This window comes from Cyanistes caeruleus, chromosome 14 (genome assembly GCF_971803275.1).
Source record: "Cyanistes caeruleus chromosome 14, bCyaCae1.hap1.1, whole genome shotgun sequence".
Lineage (NCBI taxonomy): Eukaryota > Metazoa > Chordata > Aves > Passeriformes > Paridae > Cyanistes > Cyanistes caeruleus.
In genome coordinates, this window is record NC_141714.1 from 20,057,362 (window position 1) to 20,081,805 (window position 24,444).

The 24,444-nt window shown below is 48.8% G+C and overlaps 1 protein-coding gene and 1 long non-coding RNA gene across 7 annotated transcripts in view; both read left to right on the top strand.

The window, feature by feature from the left end:
- Nucleotides 1–24,444, top strand: part of FGF13 (fibroblast growth factor 13) — a 187,940-nt gene that overhangs the window by 83,978 nt on the left and 79,518 nt on the right. For 4 of the 6 annotated variants that reach the window (XM_086850078.1, XM_086850080.1, XM_023925895.2 and 1 more), the window contains exon 2: nucleotides 16,105–16,272. The exons of 1 other annotated variant lie outside the window; for it this stretch is intronic. In XM_086850078.1, coding sequence (XP_086706204.1) covers nucleotides 16,105–16,272 — 168 coding nt within the window. Of the gene's footprint in view, nucleotides 1–1,202; nucleotides 1,301–3,941; nucleotides 4,070–5,617; nucleotides 5,755–16,104; nucleotides 16,273–24,444 lie in introns of those variants that run through there. One more of the 6 variants, XM_023925893.2, reaches the window with a different exon arrangement.
- On the top strand, nucleotides 16,622–22,838 carry LOC147650618 (uncharacterized). The gene is made up of 2 exons (XR_015276123.1): nucleotides 16,622–21,116; nucleotides 21,468–22,838. It is a non-coding gene; the product is annotated as an uncharacterized LOC147650618 (long non-coding RNA).

Sequence of the window (24,444 nt, forward strand, 5' to 3'; positions counted from 1 at the left end):
CCCAGCCATGGTTTCAGTGCAGTCACTCTGTCTGGGCAAGGTTGGGACCCCCAGGCTGAGGTGAGAGAGCTGAGGTGAGGCTGGGAACAGAAAGCTGCAGGGCAGGGCAGCAAAGGCTGGGAATTGTTCCTTTAGGGAGGGCAGGAGAGGTGCTGCCTGTCTGCCCTGGACAACCAGGGTGAAGTTGTTTTGTAGCAGGATGTCAGGTTTGGATGTGCAGATGTCACACAGAAGGATGTGTTGGAAGAATTGAACAGAAGAGAAGATACTTTGCAAGAGAATCAAAGCTCAAAGACACAGGTGAAAATGGAGAAGGCAAGTCTGCATTTCTACCAAATACACAAGAAGTAAAGTTTGAAAGAATGAGATACGAGCAAAGAGTTTAATAGTCAAAGGACAAGATGCAGGGGAAGAGAAACATGACTGAGAAACCAAACCAACTTACAATTTTGTATGAATCATGAAACTTTTATAATTTAGGATCAAATTAGCAAAGATTAATGTGTATATACTAGAAAAATCACCTATCAATTGCTGGCCATGATTGCTTTTATTGAATAGCTTTGCAAAGTACAACCACGAAGTCTAATCTTACATGTAAATCAATGTTTGCTAGTCATGATATATGGACTGAAAATGACAGATTATGACTCATAATTTGATTGTTTGGAGATTAGACTTCTCTGCAAAAAGATGATTTAAACTAACTTGGAACCTGCAGTTAATTGATCTGATGGAAAGAAATGCTGCAGAAGCTGGGAAATCAGATCCAGATTTCATCTACTGACTTTCAGGGCAGCACCACTGATAAAGGGATTTATTGCTTGTTGAAATTACATCTGGGTGATCTCCTCCACTTCTCCTGGCAGAGAAGGAGATGTGAGAAATTGTCCAGGTGTGGAAAGAGTGGATGTGAGGATGGCAGAGCAGGTGAGAGCAGCAGGAGCTGGAGCAGGCTGAGCCACGTGGGATGTGCAGACACATCCACACACCGGTTTTAACTGAAGTGTTCTTGTGTGTTTGGGTATAAATCTGGGTATAAATGGGGCATCTCAGGAGTGCTCAGGTGTTAGCAGATGTTCCCCCCAGGACACCATGTGAGATTGTGGCTGCCTGGGAAGGAGTCTCTTGCAGGGTCAGAGGGAACAGTTCTTCATTGTGACATCAATTTTAATGACAGCCTTCGTGTCTTGCCAGGCTCTCCCATCTGCCCTCACACTGTAACAGGTAGGAGAGAGGGAGGAGCAGCAGTCCTGGAGTGGCAGCAGGTTGCACATCTGTTGGAAATCTTCTGTGATTTGTAAGCATTTACATCAGCATTTGGTGAGAAAAGTTTACTTGTGAGGAGGAATCTACTTTCAGAAAGATTCATTTGGTGACATTTTGCAGCATCATACGGCCCATTCAAAACAAAAGTAGTACCTTGATCTAACTAATTTTATCAGCATAATTTGATTAGTGACTGCAGAACATTTGATCCACAAATTAAAAGTTAAGTGAGCGTGGAGGGGGCCGGTGCTGTGGGTTTGCTCTGGTCCAGGAGGCAGGGACTCGTGCTGTGGGGGCATTTCTTGGCTCTGAGGGTTGAGTCCATGGGAATGCCCCTCCAGACTCGGCCCCTTGCAGACCCCCAGTGTCCCTGCTGTCCTGGCTCTGCTGCCCGGGCCCAGCTGTGCCAGCTGTGCCAGCTGTGCCAGCTGCTGAAGGTGTCCTGCTCCCGGTGCAGATCAGAGGGAAGCAGGATTGTCCAGCACTGGCCATTCCAGAGCAGGGGATTGTTCCAGGGAAAGCAGGCTGGCAGCTCAGGCAGCCCTTCTGTGGCTGCCATAATTAATTAAATAAGCGAGCAATTAAGCAGGAGCTGTGGCAGCCTCAGCAGTGAAGCGTCCCCTGTCCCCAGCACTGCAGGCTGCTGCCTCCCACACCAGATGGGGCTGAACTCCTCGAGAAAAAACATCCAGAGGGGCCAGACATGATGCTCTCAGCTCTGACATCTTCAGCTTGTCATAGATGCTGAGCCTGTTTCACCCAACGTGATTATCTCTCCCTCTGTCAAGGAGGCAGATGCCTCAGCTAGGAAACATCATCCCCAGCCTGTCAGCTGGATTCTATAAATGGAAATAGGTCTTTAAAAGCCAAAAATTATATTTAGTTGCAGCTATGGGGGGGAGGGAGAAAAAAAAAAGAAGAAAAAGAATAAATAAAGTCCGAAGCCTTCAGAAATCGAACAAAGGAACAACAAAGCACTTAGGTTGGCCCTAATCATCTGCAAATGTTGGTGCAGTCATTAAATGCAGACTGCATAGATAAAAGTTACTCTTCTGTCACTCCTTTTATCTCTACCTGAAGCATTCACTTGCCAGTCAGGTTTCTGTGTACAAGCCATAAATATTCAGCTTTCTCTGGAATAGTTTTTTACCCAGTATTTGCTTGTTTTCATCTAAGCTCTCCACATGCCAGAAGCAGCAACAATAAAATGCTGTGCTTTTTCTTGGTAAAATTTTGCAGAATTGCAGCTGGAGGTGTTCATTTAGGTGCTCCAGCCTGCAAAAGCCTTATGTGATCAGGTGTGAGTAGCCGTGTGATGAGGAGCGAGCCAGAAGTGAGGCTGCAATGTCTGCTTTGGGTGTGAAGGATGGAGATGCCGGTGCTGGCAGCGCTGGCTGTGCCCATGGAGCTCCTTCTGGGCTGGGGTAGCACAGCTCTGTGCTTCAGGAGAGGAGGAGACCCTTCCCAGCTGTGACACTGACTGCAGCCCTGCAGCTGGACAGAAAAGCTGTCCTGGGAGGCCTCGCTCCTCCAGAAATGCAGGATTGTTCTTGGGCAGCTCCCACTGCAGTTTTTGTGTGGGGAGGAGTGGGAAGGCTGGAGCTGTGCAGGGCTGTGGCACTGCAGCCTGCACTGTCAGCTGCCAGGGCACAGCAAGGAGACACAAACACTCCAAATGTTCCCTTGGCTTTGTGCTGGAGCAGCAGGGCTGGATCCCTGCGAGGGGGAGGCTGTGCAGCCCTTTTGTGCTGGTCAGCTGCTGCTCCTGTGGAGCCAGACCTGCAGCAGGGGCTCTGAGATCACAGCAAGCCCAGCCAGAGCAGAGGATGGGGCAGGAGCGTGTCCCTGGTGCCTGGCTGGGATGGGATGGGGCAGGAGATGAGCCCTGGCCGTGTGTCACCTGCACAGGTGACACCTGAGCACAGGCACGGGACACAGCAGGGCACTCCTGTGGCCTTTGGAAGGTCACTGGGGGCTGTGGAAAGCAGCCTGGGAGTTCCCCTGGAGCCCTGTGCTCTTATCCTGCCACGGGGACATTAGGAAATATTTGTGGGTTTGTGTTTCTGCTCTGTCCTTCCCACCCCAGTGATTGCCTGGCCTTCGGTGGGGTTTGGTTACTGCTCATTACTTGAGTTCCCTACCCAGAGGCTGACATTTTTTTATTTATTTTACTATTCTAATTTAGCATCGGAAAGAAAACAGCATTTCACCAAAAAGAATTAGAGGCAATAACTTTTTCAGAGAACTAAGCCTTTGAAAACTAAATTTTACTCAGTTTAATTTCATGGGTGCACAATTTCTATTACATGTAGGCCAACTGGATTGCTGCAGCTCTAAAAAAATAGGTATTTTAATTCTTTAATGTGTTATTTATGAGTGCATTTTAGTTATAATAAATCACTTACAGGGCTATTGTGACAACAGCACCTTATCTGAAACATGGGAATTTGCAATATGAAATAGTTAATTAAAAATAAGGGAATAAACTGAGAAGGTGCATGTGGATTGTCAGCACTAAGAGAGTAACAGGCAGCCTTTGTGTGGCTCAGGAAATGAGAGAGCCTGATGGAGGCAGGAAAATTTAACTGCTATAGAAACTTAGAAATTAGTCTGGTGTGCACAAATCTCATCTGTCTTAACAGAATTGTTGGGAAACTTCTTGGACTTTGCAGACGTGATTTGGAGAGAATTGCAGTGGTGAAATAAATGGGATCTGTTACTGTGCAGAGAGCAGTGGAGAATTTCATCCTGCATGGATGGGACTTGCTGGGAGTATCAGAATGCATTTGCCAGATGCAGGGTAATGTCAGGTAAATATTTAAAGCTGTAATGGCACCACAGCGTGTTAGAGCACAGTGGAAGGTGCTGAAAGGGAGTTCAGTGCTTTCAGTGTGGGCAGCTCATCTCAGGGAAGGCAGTGCTGCAGTTCCACACCCAGATGTCACCTCACAGGGGACACCCAAGGGCAGGTGGGCTCTGCTGGTTGCTCAGGAGTGTGGAGACTCTCAGGTGGCCTAGAAAGACTTGACCACCTATTGTCTGCTCTCAGCATTGGTGTTCTGTGGCTTTGCAGCCGTGGTGCTTCTGTGCTGAGGTTTTTCTGCGTGGATGCTGACCTGTGAAGGGGTTCTGGTGGGTGTTGGGTGCAGTGGTCAGCATGGTGCTTCTGTGCTGAGGTTTTTCTGTGTGGATGCTGAGCTGTGAAGGAGTTCTGGTGGGTGTTGGGTGCAGTGGTATTGGCAGCATGCAGCCAGGGTGGATGGACACTGCTGAGCACACCTGGGCTCTGGAGAGAGCTCTTTGCATTTTTGCCATCAAAATCTTCTTTTTTGGAACTTTTGTCTACTTCCCCTCTTGTCTTCCAGCTGTTTGATTTGTTCTGGGTGCCAGGTGATGCACATAAAGTCACAGAATGGTTTGGGTTGAAAGAAACCTTGCAGGTCACCTCATCCCACCCCTGGCACAGACAGGGACGCCTTTCACTGTCCCAGGTGCTCCGTGCCCCTTCCAGCCTGGCCTTGGGCACTGCCAGGGATCCAGGGGCAGCCCCAGCTGCTCATACAGTGATGGAATCATTAGGCTTGGAGAAGACCTCCGAGATCACAAAGCCCAACCAGCTTTGGCCCATCACCACCTTGGTGGGTAGCCCAGACCACTGAGTGCCATGCCCAGCTGCTTCTTGAACACCTCCAAGAGCGACGACTCCAGCAGCAGCCTGGGCAGCCCCTTCCAATTCCTCACCACCCTTGCAGGGAAGAGATTCTTCCTGATGACCAGCCTGGGGACACCATGGGCTGTTCCTGGTTCTCTGGCCAACCTGAGCTTTGGCCTCTTTCTGCCTAAAGCTTCAGTGAAATTCCCATTATTTTCAGTTCCTGGAGAACAGCTAAATGAGGTAGAGTGTGCATACATCCTGTCAGCAGCACAGTTTGTGTTTTGTTCACCCACAGATGTTTCAAGTGCCCTTCCAGGCTACTGCCCACAGCGGGACACTTTGTCTAGACATGATGTGAAGCTAAAGCTGTTAGTCAGAATCTATTAATATATGATATGCAAAGCATTCCTGGAGAGAATTTCAGCTCTGAAATGCCAGATATGGCCAAGGGAAGCTCCCTTTTGTTGTCTCACCTGCTGGGAGAGGAAAACTTGTGCTGGGCGAGGGCAAGGTGTGAGCCCCGCGACACGAGCAGCCTGACCCAGCGCGGCTGCAGGGCTGAGTCAAGCCCGTGTCAGCCCCTCAGCTGTGAGACACAACAATTACAGCAATAACTCCAGCCAGAAAATCGACAGAAGCGTTTAATGTATGTGAGAGTGACAGTGAGTCATCTCTGATCATTGTGTTTAGCAGCCTGGAGATCCACGGGCAGTCAGGACAGCCTCCATCCCACATCTGCCTGACAGCTCAGGACAAGGAGAGCAGCTCAAAGTCACGGCTTGCTGCCTCCAGAGAGCTTCTCCCAGGCTGCTGGCAGAGGACTGAGACAGGTAGGACTGCTCTGGGGCTGGGATAGCACACCTGGGATGGGAGCTGCAGCTTTTAGCCCCTCTGCAGAGGGTGCAGGACAGCAGGTGCAATAGCAAGCGCAGAAGTCTTGGTCAGTTGTGTATCTCTTGTGAAATTATTAAAGGCAGACTAGAATGCCAATAAAATTTTGTGAAAAGCTCTTTAGAATTTCAGTTCAGGAGCAGAGTACATGGGTAGCATGGAGTTACAGATGGGTCAGTTTTAAGGTGAGAGGAAAGGTGGGTTTGTTCACGACTTGCAAAGACCTCGTTCCCTACATGAATTCTTTGAGAAGCTGTTAAAAATTAATTTCCAGATTTCCTGCAGTCACTTAAGGTGCAGGTGGGGTTGTGGGGGCTAATATTAAAAATCCAGTGAATGCTTCTGTGGAGTGCAGGGAGGGCAAGGAGCCACGGCAGGACCAGGCACCGGTGATGGGGAACGGTGCAGATGTGCTGAGAGCACGGATTGCACTCTGGAGCTGTCCAGAACAGTGCAGGGCTCAGCAGTGATGGGTTACAGACCCTGTGTACTCCAGAACTTCTGCTGACGCTTATTTGGGACAAATATTCAGCTGCTGAAAATTGATCTGAAGCTTTTCCTGATAGTTTTTGGTTTAACTGGAGCCGTGGATCCACGCGTTTCAGTCATTGACAGCAGCAGAGTCCTTCCCATGTTTTACAGATTTTCAATCAACTTCCAGAATAAATGTTTCAATTTCTTTGGAGGTACAGAAAGTCCTGGTGGGCATAAATGTGTCAATGACACCAAACAGGGACTTGTCTCCAATGTGGACGATTTCAAAGCAGTACAGAAGGGAGTGTGGTACCCGAGGCAGCTCCCCAGCTGCAGCACGCAGCATCCTCAGTTTGAACAGAGTGGCCTTCTCTTGTGCTAAGATGAAGACCATTTACTACTTCTTGGAAACCAGAAGCTAATTTATAGCTCAGTGTTGGAACAATGTCTTTTTTCTGAGGCACACATTTGTCTTTGCTATCTTTGATAGGTATTTGTAAGCTAGAGCAGTGCAGCGTTTACTTCACGCACTGGAATGTGAAATGTGATGATTTTTTTCTTGGAGTTCTGCTGTGCTTGCTGCCTTGGGTTGTTTTTTATGTCATTTACGGTGCTGAACATCAATGAGAACGTATTATGCAATGTAGTATAAAAATACACAAAGGCAATAAAGTCCAGTGTTATTTCTGCTCTAACAGAACAACCCTATTTGATCGTTTTGCCTTTGGATTTCTGGAGAAGTTCATTCCAAAGAGTGCATTGCATCTGGAGAGTTTGTGTAGCAGGACGAGCTGGTGGTGCAGAGCTGCAGGTGTCTCCCAAAGCTGTGCAGCTCAGAGGGTGGCAGCCACCCAGGCGTGGAGATGCCCTGTGTGACAGTCATGTCATTGTCATTGCCATTGTCACTGTCCTTGTCATTGTCATTGGCATTGGCATTCTCATTGGCATTGGCACTGTCATTGTCATTGCCATTGTTATTGCCGTTGTCATTGCCATTGTCACTGTCATTGCCATTGCCACTGTCATTGCCATTGCCATTGTCATTGTCACTGTCATTGCCATTGCCACTGTCATTGTCACTGTCATTGCCATTGTCACTGTCATTGTCATTGCCATTGTCATTGCCATTGCCATTGTCATTGTCACTGTTATTGCCATTGTCATTGCCATTGCCATTGTCATTGCCATTGTCATTGCCATTGTCATTGTCACTGTCATTGCCATTGTCACTATCATTGCCATTGTCATTGCCATTGCCATTGGCATTGTCACTGTCATTGCCATTGTCACTGCCATTGCCCTTGCCATTGCCATTGCCATTGTCACTGTCATTGTCACTGTCATTGCCATTGTCACTGTCATTGCCATTGTCATTGCCATTGGCATTGTCACTGTCATTGTCACTGTCATTGCCATTGTCACTGTCATTGTCACTGCCATTATCACTGTCATTGTCACTGGTGCACTTGGGTGGCTGGTGCAGAGCAGGTACACTGGCAGCGTGTGGCAGTGCCCTGGCACTGCACAGGAGGTTGTAAGGGAGCTGAGAAGGATCTCAGTTGCAGAACATCTGCTTGGACTCTACAGGGGATGATGAGGATGGGCAGCAACAGGAAAACAGGCTCTTGTGTCTTTGCTGATTTGTCTGATGAAACTGATCACAGTGGAAAGCAGAACCCTCCTCTGCATGGGCAGCGAGTAGCAGCTACACTGAGTAAGTGACAGCATAACTGCTCATGGGTTTCTGCAGTGCCTGACAGGCTTTAGGTGAGTGTAGAGAGGGGAGAAACATGTTCAAGTGCAGTTTCTAAAACTGTGTCAAGTGCAGTTCTTTCCTGTCAGGAGAGCGGGATTGGGGTGTTGAGGGTGTTGTTCCTCAGTCCATGGCTGTTGGAGTGGGTGTAACAACAGGAGGGACAAACAGCTGGCTGATTGTCAGATCCTTGGTTGTGCATTGTTCAGTCCCAGCACTGGCAGCTGGGCTGGGGACAGCTGCTCCAGCCCTGCTGCTGTGGCAGCACACACTGAACAGCAGTGCAGGGCAGGCACAGGCAGTGACTCCCCTGGGCAGGAGCTGAGCAGTGTTTGTCAAGATGCTGTCACTTGCTGGGGAAATTTTTGGGGTGTGCATCAAGTGATCTGTGCAAAATCACTTGTGGTGGGAATTCAACTGAACTAAACCTTAGTCTAAGAACACAATGTGAGAAAATAGCCCAGCCCTTCATTTGACTGTTTCCAAATTGAGCTGTTTTGTGTGTGCTGGACACAGGGACTGTCTCTGCATAAGCCTAAGCTTTAATCCATTAAAAATAATTTCCAACCTTGAAATGAAGAGTAATCTTAATTTCAGGTTAAATTATATATTAATTTTTTTCTGAAAGGGCTCCTCTGCTGTTCAGCCCCTGTGTGTTCAGCTCTGCTCAGAGCTCTCTGCCCCTTTGGGTGCTGAAGCAGAGCAGGTTCCAGGGTTCTGCTGCTTCCCAGGGCTGTGAGAACACTCTCTGCACCTCTCCATGGCACACCCAGGCTTTTGGCTTCTGCTGATGAGTATTCTGTGCTTGGCTTTGAAAAAATTTCCTCTGAGGCCATTTCTCTGAACAGCTCTTTCTGTAACGAGTTTGAATTTCAAAACACTCAATTTCTTGCTTTTGTTAATCCTCAGTAAATGGGGCAGATAATTGGGAGTTTTCACCTGTTCTTTTATGAATGGTGCTTCTGTTCTTGTCTGCTTCTTCCAAGAGAAATGCCCAAGAGCTGCAGCTTTCAGTGACAATCTCTGAAAGATTCCAGGCTGCTCTTCATCTCCTGCTCCCCAGAGCCATGGCTCATCCTTCCAGATTTCCAGGAGGGATGCAGTCTATTCTTTGATGATTTGGTTGCCATTTTCAGGCTGCTTTTCCTTGTTTTGCTCTTCCTAGAGGATCCTCATCTTTTTCAGTTCTTTTTTGTGTTTTTGTTGCTTTGGGTTTTTTTCTTCCCAGCACTAGGGAAGTTTGTCTCTTTTTGTAGCCCAGCTGTTGACAATAATGCTCCATAAATAGGAAGAAAAAAGGCATTCCCAATTCTCTCTCCTTCCCTTATAATTTGAAACTATTCTCCTAGCTCCAAATTGGGCTACATTAATAATTAAATTCTCATTAAAGTTATGATACGCAAGAGTATTCTAATATTTCATAAGCAGCAAACTATATCTGTCCAAAGCTCTCAAAAACTGCTGGCTTCCCACTCATCCTGGACCTTTCTAGCAGGTCTGTCAGCACCTTCTCCTCTGCATGCCTGATTTCACCACACTTGAAGGATATTCTCTTAAAAACAGCACCGTTCCTTGCTTTTTCTCCCAAATTTCATCATTGAGGAGTGTGAGTTTAGTGTTGGGACACAAATGTCACCATGACTTTTACATTTCCCGTGAGCTGGTCAGAGTGGGTTTTATGGGGACAGGGGTGGTGATGAGGCTCCTGTTTCCATCTGGAGCTGCTGTCCAGCTCCTCCTGTGCTCTGTGGTGCTCCTGTCCTGGGCTGCTGGAGCACAAAGAGAAATGTCTGCTGGAGCAGCTCCAGCCTAGGAGCCACATCCTTGGTGGCTCTGCAGTTTGGGTGGTTCATCTCCTGCAGCTGGCCAAGCAGCTCCTGCTGTCCAGTGTCCTCCCTTGAGCCATGCAGTGTCCCCAGTTCCACACTGGTGTGCTCCCAGTGCTCCCAGTGCCTTCCCACACTCCACAGAGCTGAGCAGCACCCTGGGAATTGCTGTCTGCTCTGCTGTGCTGCATGCACCAGCCCACCTGTCTGGAAGGCAGCCAGCTTGCATTCATTTCAGCAGATGGGAGAAGCAGGAAGCCACTCGGAGCAGGCAGAGGAGAAACCCTCATTCATTCACCAGGGGCAGGCACAGGAGCTGAGCTGAGCTGCAGGGTTTGAATGAGAGTGGGCACGTGTGGCACAGCAAAGGTGGGAGCAGTTCACATCGTGGCCCTTCAGTTCCCATCCGTGCCCGTGGAGCTCCGGCTGCATCCCTGAGCGGGCAGGGCAGAGCCCAGGGCAGGCTGTGGCTGAGGGGTGCCTGGGGCAGCTGGAACAGCTGGAACTGCCTGGAGCAGCTGGAACAGCTGGAACAGCTGGAGCTGACTGGAGCAGCTGGAACAGCTGGAGCTGCCTGGAGCAGCTGGAGCAGCTGGAACAGCTGGAGCTGCCTGGAGCAGCTGGAACAGCTGGAGCTGCCTGGAGCAGCTGGAACAGCTGGAGCTGCCTGGAGCAGCTGGAGCAGCTGGAGCTGCCTGGAGCAGCTGGAGCAGCTGGAACAGCTGGAGCTGCCTGGAGCAGCTGGAACAGCTGGAGCTGCCTGGAGCAGCTGGAGCAGCTGGAACAGCTGGAACAGCTGGAACATGAGGCTCTCTGCAGGAATCCTGGTGCCATTTCCACTGGGGAGAGAGGAGATGAGTTCTTAGCCGCATTTACCAACACATTTTTGATGTCGTTGGTCTTTGTCTTTATTATCCACAAGGATCTAAATGCAGCCTTATCTGGGCTAGTCTTTTCAGAGGATAACAGCTTATTACTGCTAGCAGTTAATCCAATTACTCTTTTAGGTCAAGGGGGAGTGTTCTTTGCAAATATTTTTGGAAGATCTGAAAAAAATTACTGTGTGTTGACCCAAAGAGAGCATATTTCAGAACTTTTCAGCAGATCAAAAAGTTAAGGAATTTCTACATATGTTGGAGGAAACATGGTTGAAAGAGCTGTCAGCTTTCCATTTTGATCACAAGACAGTCACTTACTTAAAATATAAAGATATTTCACAATGGAAAGTAGTTTTCAAATCAGGAAATATATTGCTATCTAAAATAATCAGAGAAATTCTTTGATGTGGGAATGGAGGTGGAGCTGTGCAAACCTTAAGAATTAATACAGCATGAAATGCTTTGCCTGAAGCAGGTTTCAGCCACGTCCTGTTGGCTCCCGTGGTTCCTGGTTCTGTGGCAGGGATTTTGTGCAGTGTTTTGGGGCTGTGCAGAGCTGTGAGCCCCATGGGCAGCGGGAGGGAGGGAGGGAGGGATGATGGATGATGGATAGGTGATGGATGGATGGATGGATGGATGGATGGATGGATGGATGGATGATGGATGGATGATGGATGGATGGATGGATGATGGATGGATGGATGGATGGATGGATGGATGGATGGATGGATGGATGGATGAGGGAGGGAGGGAGGGAGGGAGGGAGGGAGGGAGGGAGGGAGGGAGGGAGGGAGCAGCGGCTCCTGGGGGAGCTGTGGGAGCTGCAGTGGGTTTGTGGTGCTGGATGGACCCTGCACCCCCTGCCCTGGCACGGCACCAGGCACTGCCCTCCTCACACAGCCTGTGCCAGGGGATGGCTCTGGCTGTCCCAGGACTGAGCCCCAGGAGCTTCAGGAGCTGCAATCCTCAGGGGAGAGAGTGCTGGGGGCTTGGATCAGCCTGGGGCTGTGGGGTGGAACCTGTGGGGTCACAGACACTCATGGGGCTGTGTGGGGTGGGAGATGTTGAGCTGCAGTTTGGGGCTGTGGGGTGGGAGATGTTGAGTTTCAGGCTGTGGGGTGGAACCTGTGGGGTCACAGACACTCATGGGGCTGTGTGGGGTGGGAGATGTTGAGCTGCAGTTTGGGGCTGTGGGGTGGGAGATGTTGAGCTGCAGGCTGTCACTGCCTGTGGAAGGGTTTGTGGCTCTCCTTCCACAGCAGGAACTGGGACCTTGGCTTCACCTAAGGCATTCCTTAGGCAGCACTGGTGAGTTTTAAACATTCCTGTGGTATTTGTGCCATAAAGAGGAGGTTACCCTCCCTTTCCCAGCAGACACAGAAGAGCACTCACAGGCCATATACTGCTGGATCCCTAAAGCCTCGAGGTCTAATAAGTGACTGCAGTCTGATCAGCACTTTGAGAACTCATCAGTTCAAGTACCAGCAGCCCTCTGTTGGGCAAGGGTTTGCTTCCCCCAGTGTCTGAGTTCTTGGAGTCAGCCACTGCCCATCTCAAAATTATGCTCTATTCATGCATGCCATAAAACTGTCCTGTAATAGCAGCTCAGAAATAAGCACAGGAAATAGTTGCTATAGAGGAAATTTATGGAATTGGTTTGAGAACAAAAGAGCAGGCGCTGCTTCCCTGTGAGAGTGAAGGAGCTGGGCTGTCCCTGGCAGCCTCTCATTGTCACAGACCCCATCCAGCAGCAGCTGGAGTGAGAGTTCATTCTGAGCCTACTTTGAATTCTGAAAAACCATCCAAAGAAACTTGTGTCTTTCACAAGGTATTTTTGCAGTTTGAAACGAGCTGGGTTTGGTGGTGTGCTGGGGAGGAAGGAGTGCTGCAGCACGAGGGACTCCAGAAATGGCTTGCTGTGAATAAAATTCAGAGAATTGGCTGCTTGTGCTTCCTGTAATATCTGTCTTCATTGTGAAAACTGCAAGTCAGAGTCAACCAGACTTCAAAGTTGGGAGCACACAGCTGCAAGCTGAAAATAAGATTTCTGGCTGATGCAGAAGTGCCAGGGCCGTTTGGTAAGAATGCTTCATCAAGATTTTGGCAAAGCTTAATAGTGAAATGGTTTGGATAGACTGCGATGTCATGAAGAGGTTGTGAGTGTTCTACAACCCCAGAATAGAATTTTCTTCAATTAGCTTGTAAGTATTGTTGTGCTCTGAGTTTATTATGTTGTGCAGGTGGCTAACAAAACAAAAAATCACACCTTCAGCTGGGGGAAATTAGGGGAAAACAAAGCAGTGATGACAAGAAGCAAAGAGAATCGTTAGTGCAGGAATATCTGAGAGATTTCTTTCAGCTGCCTCAAGTAGGAAAACTTGACTACAGCAAAATACCCGACTTTGCTACCCCTGCCTGGCCTACAGGCAGTCACTCGAAACAAGTTCTTTTAGAGAGGGTTTTTTTAGACTTGTTCCTGTAAGGAGCTGCCAGCCTAATGCTTTCCCCTAAATGGAAAAAAAATCAATCAATTCCTGCATCACCGAGAGCAGCCCCAGGGCCTGGGCAGCCCCAGCTGGGACCTTCCTTTGCTGACTGGGACAGCGAGGCAGAGGGGACACGAGGGGCTGGGGGAGCATGGGCTGGGTCCCGGGGGTGACACTCACAGGGGGGAGGTGACAGTGGGGGGGTGACAGTGGGGGGGTGACAGTAACAGTGGGGAGGTGACAATGGGGGGACAGTGGAAGGGTGACAGTGGGTGACAGTGGGGAGGTGACAATGGGGAGGTGACACTGACAGTGGGGAGGTGACAATGGGGAGGTGACACTGACAGTGGGGAGGTGACAGTGACAGTGGGGAGGTGACATTGACAGTGGGGAGGTGACACTGACAGTGGGGAGGTGACACTGACAGTGGGGAGGTGACAGTGACAGTGGGGAGGTGACAATGGGGAGGTGACACTGACAGTGGGGAGGTGACAGTGACAGTGGGGAGGTGACACTGACAGTGGGGAGGTGACAATGGGGAGGTGACACTGACAGTGGGGAGGTGACATTGACAGTGGGGAGGTGACAGTGACAGTGGGGAGGTGACACTGACAGTGGGGAGGTGACAATGGGGAGGTGACACTGACAGTGGGGAGGTGACAGTGACAGTGGGGAGGTGACACTGACAGTGGGGAGGTGACAATGGGGAGGTGACACTGACAGTGGGGAGGTGACATTGACAGTGGGGAGGTGACAGTGACAGTGGGGAGGTGACACTGACAGTGGGGAGGTGACAGTGACAGTGGGGAGGCATCAGCTGCTGCTCTCATCATCCCCAAAAGCCATCCTGGGGGAATGGATCTTCTCCCCCCTGTGCCAAAGAGAAGGGGTTCCCTTCACTTTGTGGGTGCAGGATTTAAGGGGGGCTCTGGTGCTCTCTGTGGCTTGAAGACCTCGTGTGTAGGGACATGGCTTCAGTCCTTCCAGAGTGCCAGCCAAACTGATTTATTGCTAGTGTGAGCATCCTGGGGCTCGCAGCACGTAAAACTAACCGGGCTGTGAGAAGTCAGGGAACTGAGGAAAATTCATGTTCCAGGTAATGACTTGAAAAGTTCACTCAAGGAGTGAGTGGATCCGTGGAAGTGTCGTTTTTTTGTGTTCAGTTGTGTCATACATACAAGAACAATTGTCCAACAGGAGCAGGAGGATTTGTTTTGCCTGGATTTTATTTATCCTGTGGCTGCTACAGCCTGTAGCTAGCAGAGCTGAAGCCTCTCTGTGTAAAACCAGGGGGGGATATTTCCTTACAGCGTTATTAAACTCTGAATTACATCAAAGATTATTCGGTTGGAACCCGAGCCAAGGCCTATGGACAGGGCTGATGTTATGGTTTCTGGCAATTCTGGATGGGACTGAAATGCAGTTGGACATAAAAGAAAGACACAAACCAGCAGACTGTTTAGCTGGTGTGTTTATATAAAGTAAACATGTTTGAATTTATCTTGAAAAACATCCTGGTGCCGGCAGCCATCCTAAAGATCGCCCTCTCTCAGTGAAGCTTACAGGAGGAAGAAATTGTTGACGGCAAGTTTTTATTAATGTAATTATTATTATTTTATTTGAGCTAAAGAATGTGCTACAGGGTGATATTTAGCAAGCTGAATGCTTTGATTAGGAAATGTAACAGTTCCTGCAGTTATTTTACATTTACTGCTAAGTAAATTCCTCTGGCATACACAGTTGCTGCGGGTTTGGTCTCCATCAAATTGTTTTAGACTATCCTGTCAGTAGTTCCTTTCCTCATTCCTGAAATTCTTGGATTCTTTTTTTATTTTTATTTTTTAATTTTTGGGGTTTTTTTGCATATGATTGGGAATCCAGGTTTGGTTTTGGGTATGGTTTTGTATCTCTGTGCTACACTATAAATAACAATTTGTGGTTAAAGGCTGTCTTGTGAAATATCAGCTCATTTTTGTTCATGTGATGATTTGTGCCTAAAGCTGAGGAATCTCACTATCTCTGTTATTAAGGCTTCATTTTTTATGAATAGTGGAAAAGAGTGGAAAATAGATAGTGGAAAAGTGTTTCAATTCTTTCTGGTAATGTAATACTTGGAGGTAGCTGGAACTTTCTTTATGCTATATATTTTATCTTTTTGCCATTCGATAGTCTAACCCCATTCAGAAGCGTTTCAGACTGCGTGTCCTTTACGTTATTAATGGCAGTATTGATTTAGAAGATCAGCTTTAAAAATTGCTTGCTGTTTTACAAGAAAACCTTCAGAAGGATGAATGTGCTTTCTCTTTGTACATCTGCTCTTCTATGGGTTGCAAGTGATGATGGAGTCAGATGTCACTGGCTTATCCTTGCTCTGAGGAATGGCAGGAATTCTGTATCCTGATAAAGGCACGTCCTGTACCTGGGGGAGCAGATTCCCACAGGTGTGGAGTGACTGCTCTTAGTGCAGACACTGCCTCTGGCCAGGCCATAAAATCATCTTTGCTTTGCTTTCCTCCTAACCTGCCTGCAGAAGAGGTAGAGGTGCTAGGGGAGAATAAAGCAAACCCAGGAGGGAGCTGTGTTGCTTTTCAGAGCGGGGTGATTGGGTTATTCCACTGTTTATCAAAGCTGCATGAAATGGGATGAAGTGTGGAGGTTTATGAGAAACACTGTTTATAAAAGTAAATGTTTTTTCCCACCCTTCTACCACCATGACTAAGATACTTTGCACTTTAAAGTTTGTTTTCCTTCCTATGAACCTTTCTTCCCCTCCTGTCTCTCCCCCACCCTGACGTTGTGTAGTTGATTTGCTTCTCGGGATTGCTTTCCTCGAGCTCTAACTTGAGTTCATTTTGTTGTGTGGTGACCACAGTTATGGATGACGCTCCCCCTGGCACTCAGGAGTACATTATGTTACGGCAAGATTCCATCCAATCTGCGGAATTAAAGAAAAAAGAGTCCCCTTTTCGTGCTAAGTGTCACGAAATCTTCTGCTGCCCACTGAAGCAAGTGCACCTCAAAGAGAACACAGAGCCGGAAGGTTTGTGGCACTCTGGGTCCATGTTCTGTTTGTTTTCTGGGTCTCTCCATGTGTGTCCCCGGGGTGCTGTGTGTCCCAGCCGCGCGGGCGGGAGCGATGCGCTCGTGTCCCTTTGCTTGCCTGTCAGTGTCTGGTGCTCCCACAGGACACCGCCCTGGCCACTGCTGGGCCATTCCAGGGGAGCCTGGCGCTGCTTTTTCTCCGATAAACTCCGTTTGTTTCAGCTCTCACCATTACACACTGCCCTTTTCTCTGGCTGCCCCAGCTGCTTGCTGCTCCAACGGCATCGGTTCCCGGCCGGTTCCCTGCAGTCTCTTCTCTGGAGCTGCACTCTGCTCTGAGTCTGGCACTCAGACCCAGACCTGGCTTGTCCCCAACACCTTGCACTCCATAAGGCTTCTGCATAGTGCTAGAGAATGCTCGTGGCAGCTGTTCTGGGGTGAAGCAGGATGAAGTTTGTATGTAATGCACGCCTGGTTGCATTTTGGGAAATGAAATGCATGCAGAGCAGAAAAAGAAATGAGTAGATTGTTTTCCTTTTCAGATAAAGCAAAGGTATGGTCTCTCCTCATGCTGTGTTTACTGATATGAAATTGCCAATGAGGTGTATCTCGTTCATCTAGTGTACATAAGATTAAGCTATTTTAAATTATATTTCTTAATACTTTCTCTTATTGTTCCATATGTGTTTTGCATTACTGCTTCATATTCCACATGGTAAGCCTTCTACTTTCTGCATAAGCTCCAGTATCTGCCAAGATATTCTCTCTGGAATGATGGGCATCAGTTGCTGAGCTGTCTCTATTAGCCCAAAATATTTCAGTCAATTGCTTTCTTCTGTTCCATTCCCCAGATTTTGCACGAATGTTCTTTGTACCACTTCTGGGAGATTTGTGTCTTTTAAAATAAAAGTATGTTATTAAAATAGCATTTAATATCTCACCAGAAATATTAATTCTGATGCACATTCTGGTTTAAGGCCTGGGGAGAAGTTTTTTGTTTCAGTGATGATGTAACTGAATGTTGAAATGGGGTTTGAAGAATGTCCAGTTGTCCTCTCAGTTCTGGGGCTGACTTGATAAAGTTGTGGTTTCGTGACTCAGTGAACATGGAGGAAGGTGGATCCCCTGGAACTCTTCTGGCTTAGCAGATCTCACGGGTTCCTTGTCATCTGCCAGGGTTTGTGTTGTTGTTGTGTAAATTCCGAGCCCAGAACTGTTCCTGTCGAGCTCCTGTAGGAAGATGATGGCAGCTGAGCTTCTGCAGGTGCTCACACGTGGTCCCTGGTGAACAGGAGGATTCCACAGCCCTGGGCCATGGAAGGTGGGCCCTGCTCTGGCATCCCTGACGGATGTGCTGTGTTGGGAATTCTCCGTGTGCTGCTGTGGAGCTCCAGCAGAAGCCTGTGCTTGTTTCAGTGGCACCTGCACTGGATTCCTGCAGAGGACTGGCTCTTGGGCTGGTCATTTCAGTGAATAAATCACCGCTGTACACCCCAGTGGCCTGTCCAGAGGAGCAGGGAGAGCAGAGCTCTGCGGGGCTGGGGAGTTTGGATCTGCTGGGAGAGGGAAGAGCTGGGGAGCCTCAGAGCTGCTGCCTGAAGCCAGGAGTGTTCTTGGGAGGTTCTCCATCCATCTGCAGTGCCTGTCTGCAGCAGCAGCTGCGTTTCCCCTGCTCTGTGACCCTGTTCTCATTCAGGGAGAGCGTTTGAGCTGTCACCTGTTCCTGCTGGGCACGAGGATGAGTCTCTCCCCTTGTCGGTCCCTCCTCTCCTGGGCAGGCTCAGAAGCCGTGGCCACACATCCTGAGGGGATGGGAATTCAGAGGGGAGGCAGGTTTTGTTCTTGTGTGATTCCTGGGCACAGGAGGAGAATATCTGATCAGGAATCCTTTCAGCCTCTGTTGTAGCTCAGATTGCCTGGGCTGCATTTGTATTTCCCTTCAGAGTCTGTGAATGGCTTGGCAGTGGTGTCAGATGCACTAAAGCCTGGTGTGTGGCATCCTCAGTGGTTTGTTGGCATGAAGCTTGAGAAGTGTTGATTGTGAGGTGATCTGAGCTGTGCTTTCCATGCAAACCCTGCCACAGTCCGTGGAAGTCAGTGGAGTGGCTGAAACAAATCCTCAGAGAAATCCAGTGTGAGCCCAGCAGTTAACAGCTCGGTTGTGCTGTTAGGATAAAGGAAAAGGAATGTTTAACTTGTTACTGTGACATAAATGACACATTTTTGGAGGTACTGGAAGGTGTGACAACTAGGAAGCTCTTAGCAAAGTTCTCCAAATAAAATGTGATAATGGAAGTTTTATGGAAAATTGCAGACTTGGAAGATTCTGCAGAGAATATAAAAATGCACCTTTTTAATCTGCTGAACAATGGCATGGGAACACAGAGTAAAGCCTGCATGTTTCTAACTCTGCAGCCCTTTTGTTTAGATGATGGATTTCTCTGCATCTTTTACCCACTTTGATACAAGGGTAGTGCTTGGAGAGCCTCATTTATCACTTCAGGATTTGGATCCCTCGGCATGTAGGATGACACCAGGTAAAAGATTCTCCAGGCTTTTGTAGGGGTGTTTGGGGACTGTTCTGCTCTTTGCTGAGAGACTTTAATACCCCATCATGCTGGTGCCTGAGCCTGGTGGTCTGTCATTTCTCATACCCTGGCCTATTTCTAAAAGCAAAAGTGGGCATGATAAAATGAGATCCACATTTCCTAAATAATCTGCCTTGCTTTCTTGTGTTTCCCCCCACACCTGCTTGCAGCAGCTCCTTTATTCACGACAGGCACCTGCCCCAAAAGCACCTCAGGACAGCAGGTCCAGGGCAGTTCCTTCGGTACCAGCCTGCAGGAACAGAGAGGGTCCTTGGCCAGTAAGTGCAGCAAGTGGTGGGAGTGGGAGGAAGGAGAGAGCAGGAGATGAGGAGTTTGAGATGTCCCAGATGTGGAAGTTTCCAGCTGAGCCCCAGCAGGGTGATGGTGCCAGCCAGGGCTCAGCTCAGGTGGGGTGCTGCCCTGGCTGCTGTGCTAAAGGCTGAGCTGCTGCTCCTCTCTGCATCTTGCCAGCTTTGTTTTGTCAAAGCCATTCCAGTGTCTCTGAAAGGCAGGAAAACAAGCAGAGCTGACATCCTCACCTGGCTGCTGCTCCTCTGGGCTTTGGGCATTGTTTACAATTGCATCCACACGGAGCGTTCCTGCAGCTCCCCTCGAGCCAGGAAATCTCTGCTGGCAGGAGAGGGGCCAGCTGAAGTGCATGCTGCAGCTATTTGTTCTCTTAAATAGTTTAAACATAAGCTGCTGCTGCTATCTGTATAAAACATGGTTACATAAAAAGGAGTCAGCTCCTGGAAAAGTAATTTGAGTTGTATTATTACATCCAGGGAAGGGAATAAAATGAGAGAAATGTTTTTAAAAAACACCCATTGGTTAGTCACAGTCACACTGTCAAGAGTCTTGGACACTTGCCCATAGTTCTGTTCCCATGTGGGATTTTTTTTTTTTTTGCCTTTTTCTGTTGTTTTTTTTGGGGTTTTTTTTGGTAACATTTAGTCTCCCTCCAGGCATACATAACCTTTTTACACAGAAAAGCAGACAAGCATGGCAAAACACGTATTGGGGATGGGGAGAGGGAAATCTGGGATAGCAGCTGGTGATGAGGAAAGGCAGCTTTCCTCAAGCAACAGGAAATCTGATTAGATAGGAAATGTTAAGGATGCTAATGTGGAGCAAGCCCTTGAGAGTGGCTCGTTGCCTCCATCCCGAGCAGGGAGGGCAGAGCCAGTCCTGGGGCTGAGGCCAGGGAGGGATGGTTGAGCACTTTATGTGGAGGCTGCCTCTTCACCTGTCCCTGGGCACTGGCACTTGTGTCAGCAGCAGAAATGTGGAGCCTTCTGTGGAAGTGCAGAATGTCCCTTCGGTGCTCCCAGCTCCGTGTCACCGCTGGTACTTGGCACTCTAATTACATCCTTTCCTTCTACACTGAATCAGTCCTATTAGCCCTGCTCCCTCATTTCATTATGGTAATGTGTGTGTATTCCTGCATTTTAGAGGAGAAAAGGAAAGAAAAAGGGGGAGGAGAAGCGTGTTTGAAGGCAGAGAATTGTGAGAGGTTTTTAAACTTTACATATTGTTCAGAACAAAAAATGACTTTGTGTTCTGGTGAAGACTGATAAAGATGAGCCACATGGAACAGGCACGATGTCCAGGACACTCAGAGCACGTGGGGCACAGGGAGGAGGTTCAGCATCTGCAGGTTCCTGAGCCTGAGTTTGAGGTGCCTGCAGGGACCCCCTGCCCTGGGGGCTCCCTCCAACCATCTCACCCAAACTTCATCCAGGTGATGGCCCTTGGGCCCTGGCTAAGCACATCTCACCTCAGCCCTTCCTCATGTCTTCTCCTTTCGGTGGAGGTGGAAAGCAAAGGCTTGGTGTCCCCCTGGCTCCTGCCATTAACCCTTTCCTGTGTGTCCTGGAGCTGCTCACCCCAGGGCAGGCTCTGCTGGTCCTGCAGCCCCTCCGTGCCTTCCTCGCTGCCCTCGCCCTCAGCAAAACCTTGCTCTGGATTCTGCTTCCTCCTGCACCTCTCAGCTCCTCCTGTGGGGAACGTGCAGCTTCCACCTCACCTTGTTCCCAGCTCCTGGTCCTGGCAGGAAGCAGCTGAGCCATGCCTAAGCCTTCTCCAGTGCTAAATGAAAGCAAACTCTGAAATGCTTCCTGGCTGGGTCCAGCTGCAGCTGCCAGGCTGTTTCTGCAGTGAAGGATGATCTAAAGGGAGGGACACACACCAAAAGGCAAAGGTCTGAAGCTGCCAGCAGTAGAATGGGTTTTCCCCCACAGAGAAACCCTTTGAGGTGAGTGATGAGCTGATAGCCTCCTGTTGCAGGGGCTGGGGGCACTGTGACACTGCTCAGGAGCTCAGCACATCCAGCAGAACAGCTCAGTCTGATCTGATCCTCCAAAGCCTTTAAAGCACGAGATTAACTTTAAACACGAGTGCTCCCAGCAGAGTCTCAGGGGTTGGGAGGTGTTTAATGAGCTTACCTGAACACAGGCTGGGCCTGGCTCAGGTTCAGGCTGAGACGGTGAAAATCCAGAGTAATTCCACCAAAATCCAAGATTTCCTCAATATTTACTTGTCTGCAGATGAGATCAGATCCCCTTCATTTGGTTTAGTTTGATTTCTTCTTTCCTTCCTCCCACAGCAGTCAGTGTGGTCCTCATTGCCACAAGGATTGATGTTTGAACGTGCAGGTCATCACAGGAGTCCTGAGCAGCAGGGACATTTAATGTTTCCCATTAGAAACAGGGAAGAGAAGGATTGGAGTCTCCAAACTACATGGACATCTCATCAGGAAGAGTAGGAGTGACAGGAGAGTCTGAATCACCAGAGCACTGAGTAGTTAACCATGATCTTTGGGAGGGTGTGGGGAGAGCCAGGTGTGTGTGCACAGCACATCTGAGAGCAGGAACAGCCTGCACAGCACATCTCACTGCAGGAACAGCCTGCACAGCACACCTCACTGCAGGAACAGCCTGCATCTCACTGCAGGAACAGCCTGCACAGCACATCTCACTGCAGGAACAGCCTGCACAGCACATCTCACTGCAGGAACAGCCTGCACAGCACATCTCACTGCAGGAACAGCCTGCATCTCACTGCAGGAACAGCCTGCATCTCACTGCAGGAACAGCCTGCACAGCACATCTCACTGCAGGAACAGCCTGCATCTCACTGCAGGAACAGCCTGCATCTCACTGCAGGAACAGCCTGCACAGCACACCTCACTGCAGGAACAGCCTGCACAGCACACCTCACTGCAGGAACAGCCTGCATCTCACTGCAGGAACAGCCTGCATCTCACTGCAGGAACAGCCTGCACAGCACATCTCACTGCAGGAACAGCCTACAGACCTCGGGCTGTCCCTCAGACTCAGATCTAATGTGGCAGGAGGAAATGAAGATAAAATGTCAATAATAAAGCTAGATAATGATGAAGTGGTTTATTGAGCTGCGTTTTCCTGCTGGTAAAATCCAAAGGTGCAGCTGTAAATGTGAGTAGAGCAATTGTTAGCCAAATCTGTACTCTGTAGTATCAGAAATGTCTAAGTAGTGGCATTAGGAGCAATTGTAGAACTTTCATTTCAAGATAATGATTTTTAATTCTCAGACTGGATCTGGTCTTACCCCTGAACAGGTCATGGCAACCCAAAAAGAAATGCTATCCCTTCCCTACCTGTGCACCCTTGGAGAGAAATCTTTTATCTGTGCCTTTTGCTATTTCGTTCTAATCTCAAAGTAAATATTCACTATGGAGACAGTATCTGGCACTTAGCATAGCTGAAGTAGGACATTTAGACCAAATGAGTCACCCTGATACTCCTTTCTCATCTTTAAAGGAGTCTGAGATCTTCAAAGAGTGTTCCTTGTATGGAGGAAGGCCTTTGTCTTGCTGCTTTTCCATCCCATGACTCTCCTGAGAAAGCATCAGACTTCATTCTTCAGTCTGTCCTCATTTGAAGCAAGGAGAGCTAGTTCTTTATTAATAAAGAAGGATTTCTTTGGATGTTTCTCAGCTACACAGCCCATCGTGGTTCTTGCAGGGACCTTTAGCAGTGGTTCTGTCTGTGGTGTTCCAACGTGCAGTGCCTTTGGCTTGGGGTCCTGGCAGATCTTCCCTGCTCTCCTGCCTTAGGCTGGGTCTGTAAATGAGGAATGAAACTTTCCAGCTGTCCCTGGAGAGCTGCCCAGGGCAATCAGGCACAGGAGGACCGAGGCAGGTCTGTGGAGATCTGCAGAGATCCCCTGCCCCGTGCCCTGGAATCGCCCTCCTCGGGGGTAATTAGCTCACAGAGGTAATTGGCCGTGGTTTCCAGTTCCAGGGTTAGCTCAGCCCGCACCTACCTCGGGGGTTCCTGCTCTTCATCCCATCAGCAGTCTTGGCTTTCAGCAGCTGCTGAGATAACCAGCAGAGCTCAGCAGGGTCCTGCAGGCTCCTCGTGGCTGGGAAAGGAGCTCAGCCTGCTCTCCCTGAGCTCCCTCAAGGTGTGCTTTCCCTCACTCTCCTTGCTCTGGATCCTGCTCTGACAGGGCTGGGGATGTTTTCTGAAGCAAGCTGAAGGATTTTCACAGCAGTGCAGAAATGTGCATTACTGTTCCTTTCTGCCTGCATGAGCAGTTCACTTGTGGTGAACATTTGTACTTCTTGTTCTCCTTCAAATGTTCTCACCTGAGAGCTGAAGAAGCTGAAGAAGCTTTACCCAGACCCCGGTGAGCACCAAGACTGCAAAAGGCCAGAATTTTCACAGAACACTTAGGTAAAGTTATTTTCAGCCTTTTCAGTAGTATCTGAGTGTTTGGGGGAAAGGCATTATTGCTCACACTGTTTCATAGTCAGGTTTTTGCCCACTGGTGTCTATCTACAGAATTTTCCTGCTGTGTGCCACTGCTTTGACTTTGCTTAAAAAGCTCCAGCTTTTGTAGGACTGCAGAATATTTGCACATCTCCTTTGAGGCAGCCCTTGTCCTGCAGGACAGGAAGGTTCCCTGCCAGCAGTGGTGCTCAGGAAGGATTAACAGGTGTTTGCAGGGTGTTGTTCCTGGTGTTAGATTCTTTCTGCCACGTGTTTGAAAACAGGCAGATTGATCTTCTTTCTCTGAAGAAGAGATTATAAAGATGTACATAAAGCCTAGAGATTACAAGGCACAGGAACCTGTGAGGTTCTGAGCTGCAGAGCGTGCCCTGCACACGGCTGAGCTCCTGTACAGAAATCAGGGAAACAAAGAGAAATCCTTGCCAGGCATCTTGGATATTCCTGCTCTGAAGCTGTCTGCCACATTTCTGGAGAGCACTAAATAATTCCTGCATGTTGCTATAGGAAGGGAAAACTCAGGAATAACACAACTTACAGCACAAGGAGTCTTTAGTTACCAGCTGTCTTTCACGCTTGACATTTCCAGCTTACACAACAGTTCCTCCTGGAAAGGTTATTGCTGCAGCTGTCTCAGTCCTCACCGTTCTACTCTGGCTGCTCAGATTCAGCTCTTGCCACAGAACCAAATCCTGTGGCCACTCTTCAAGTCTGTGCCAGCATCATTAAGTCAGATTTGTCTCTGTTTTGTGTGGCCTGTGGCATGGAGAGGTGAGAACACCAGTGCAGAGGTGACTCAGGATAATGTGC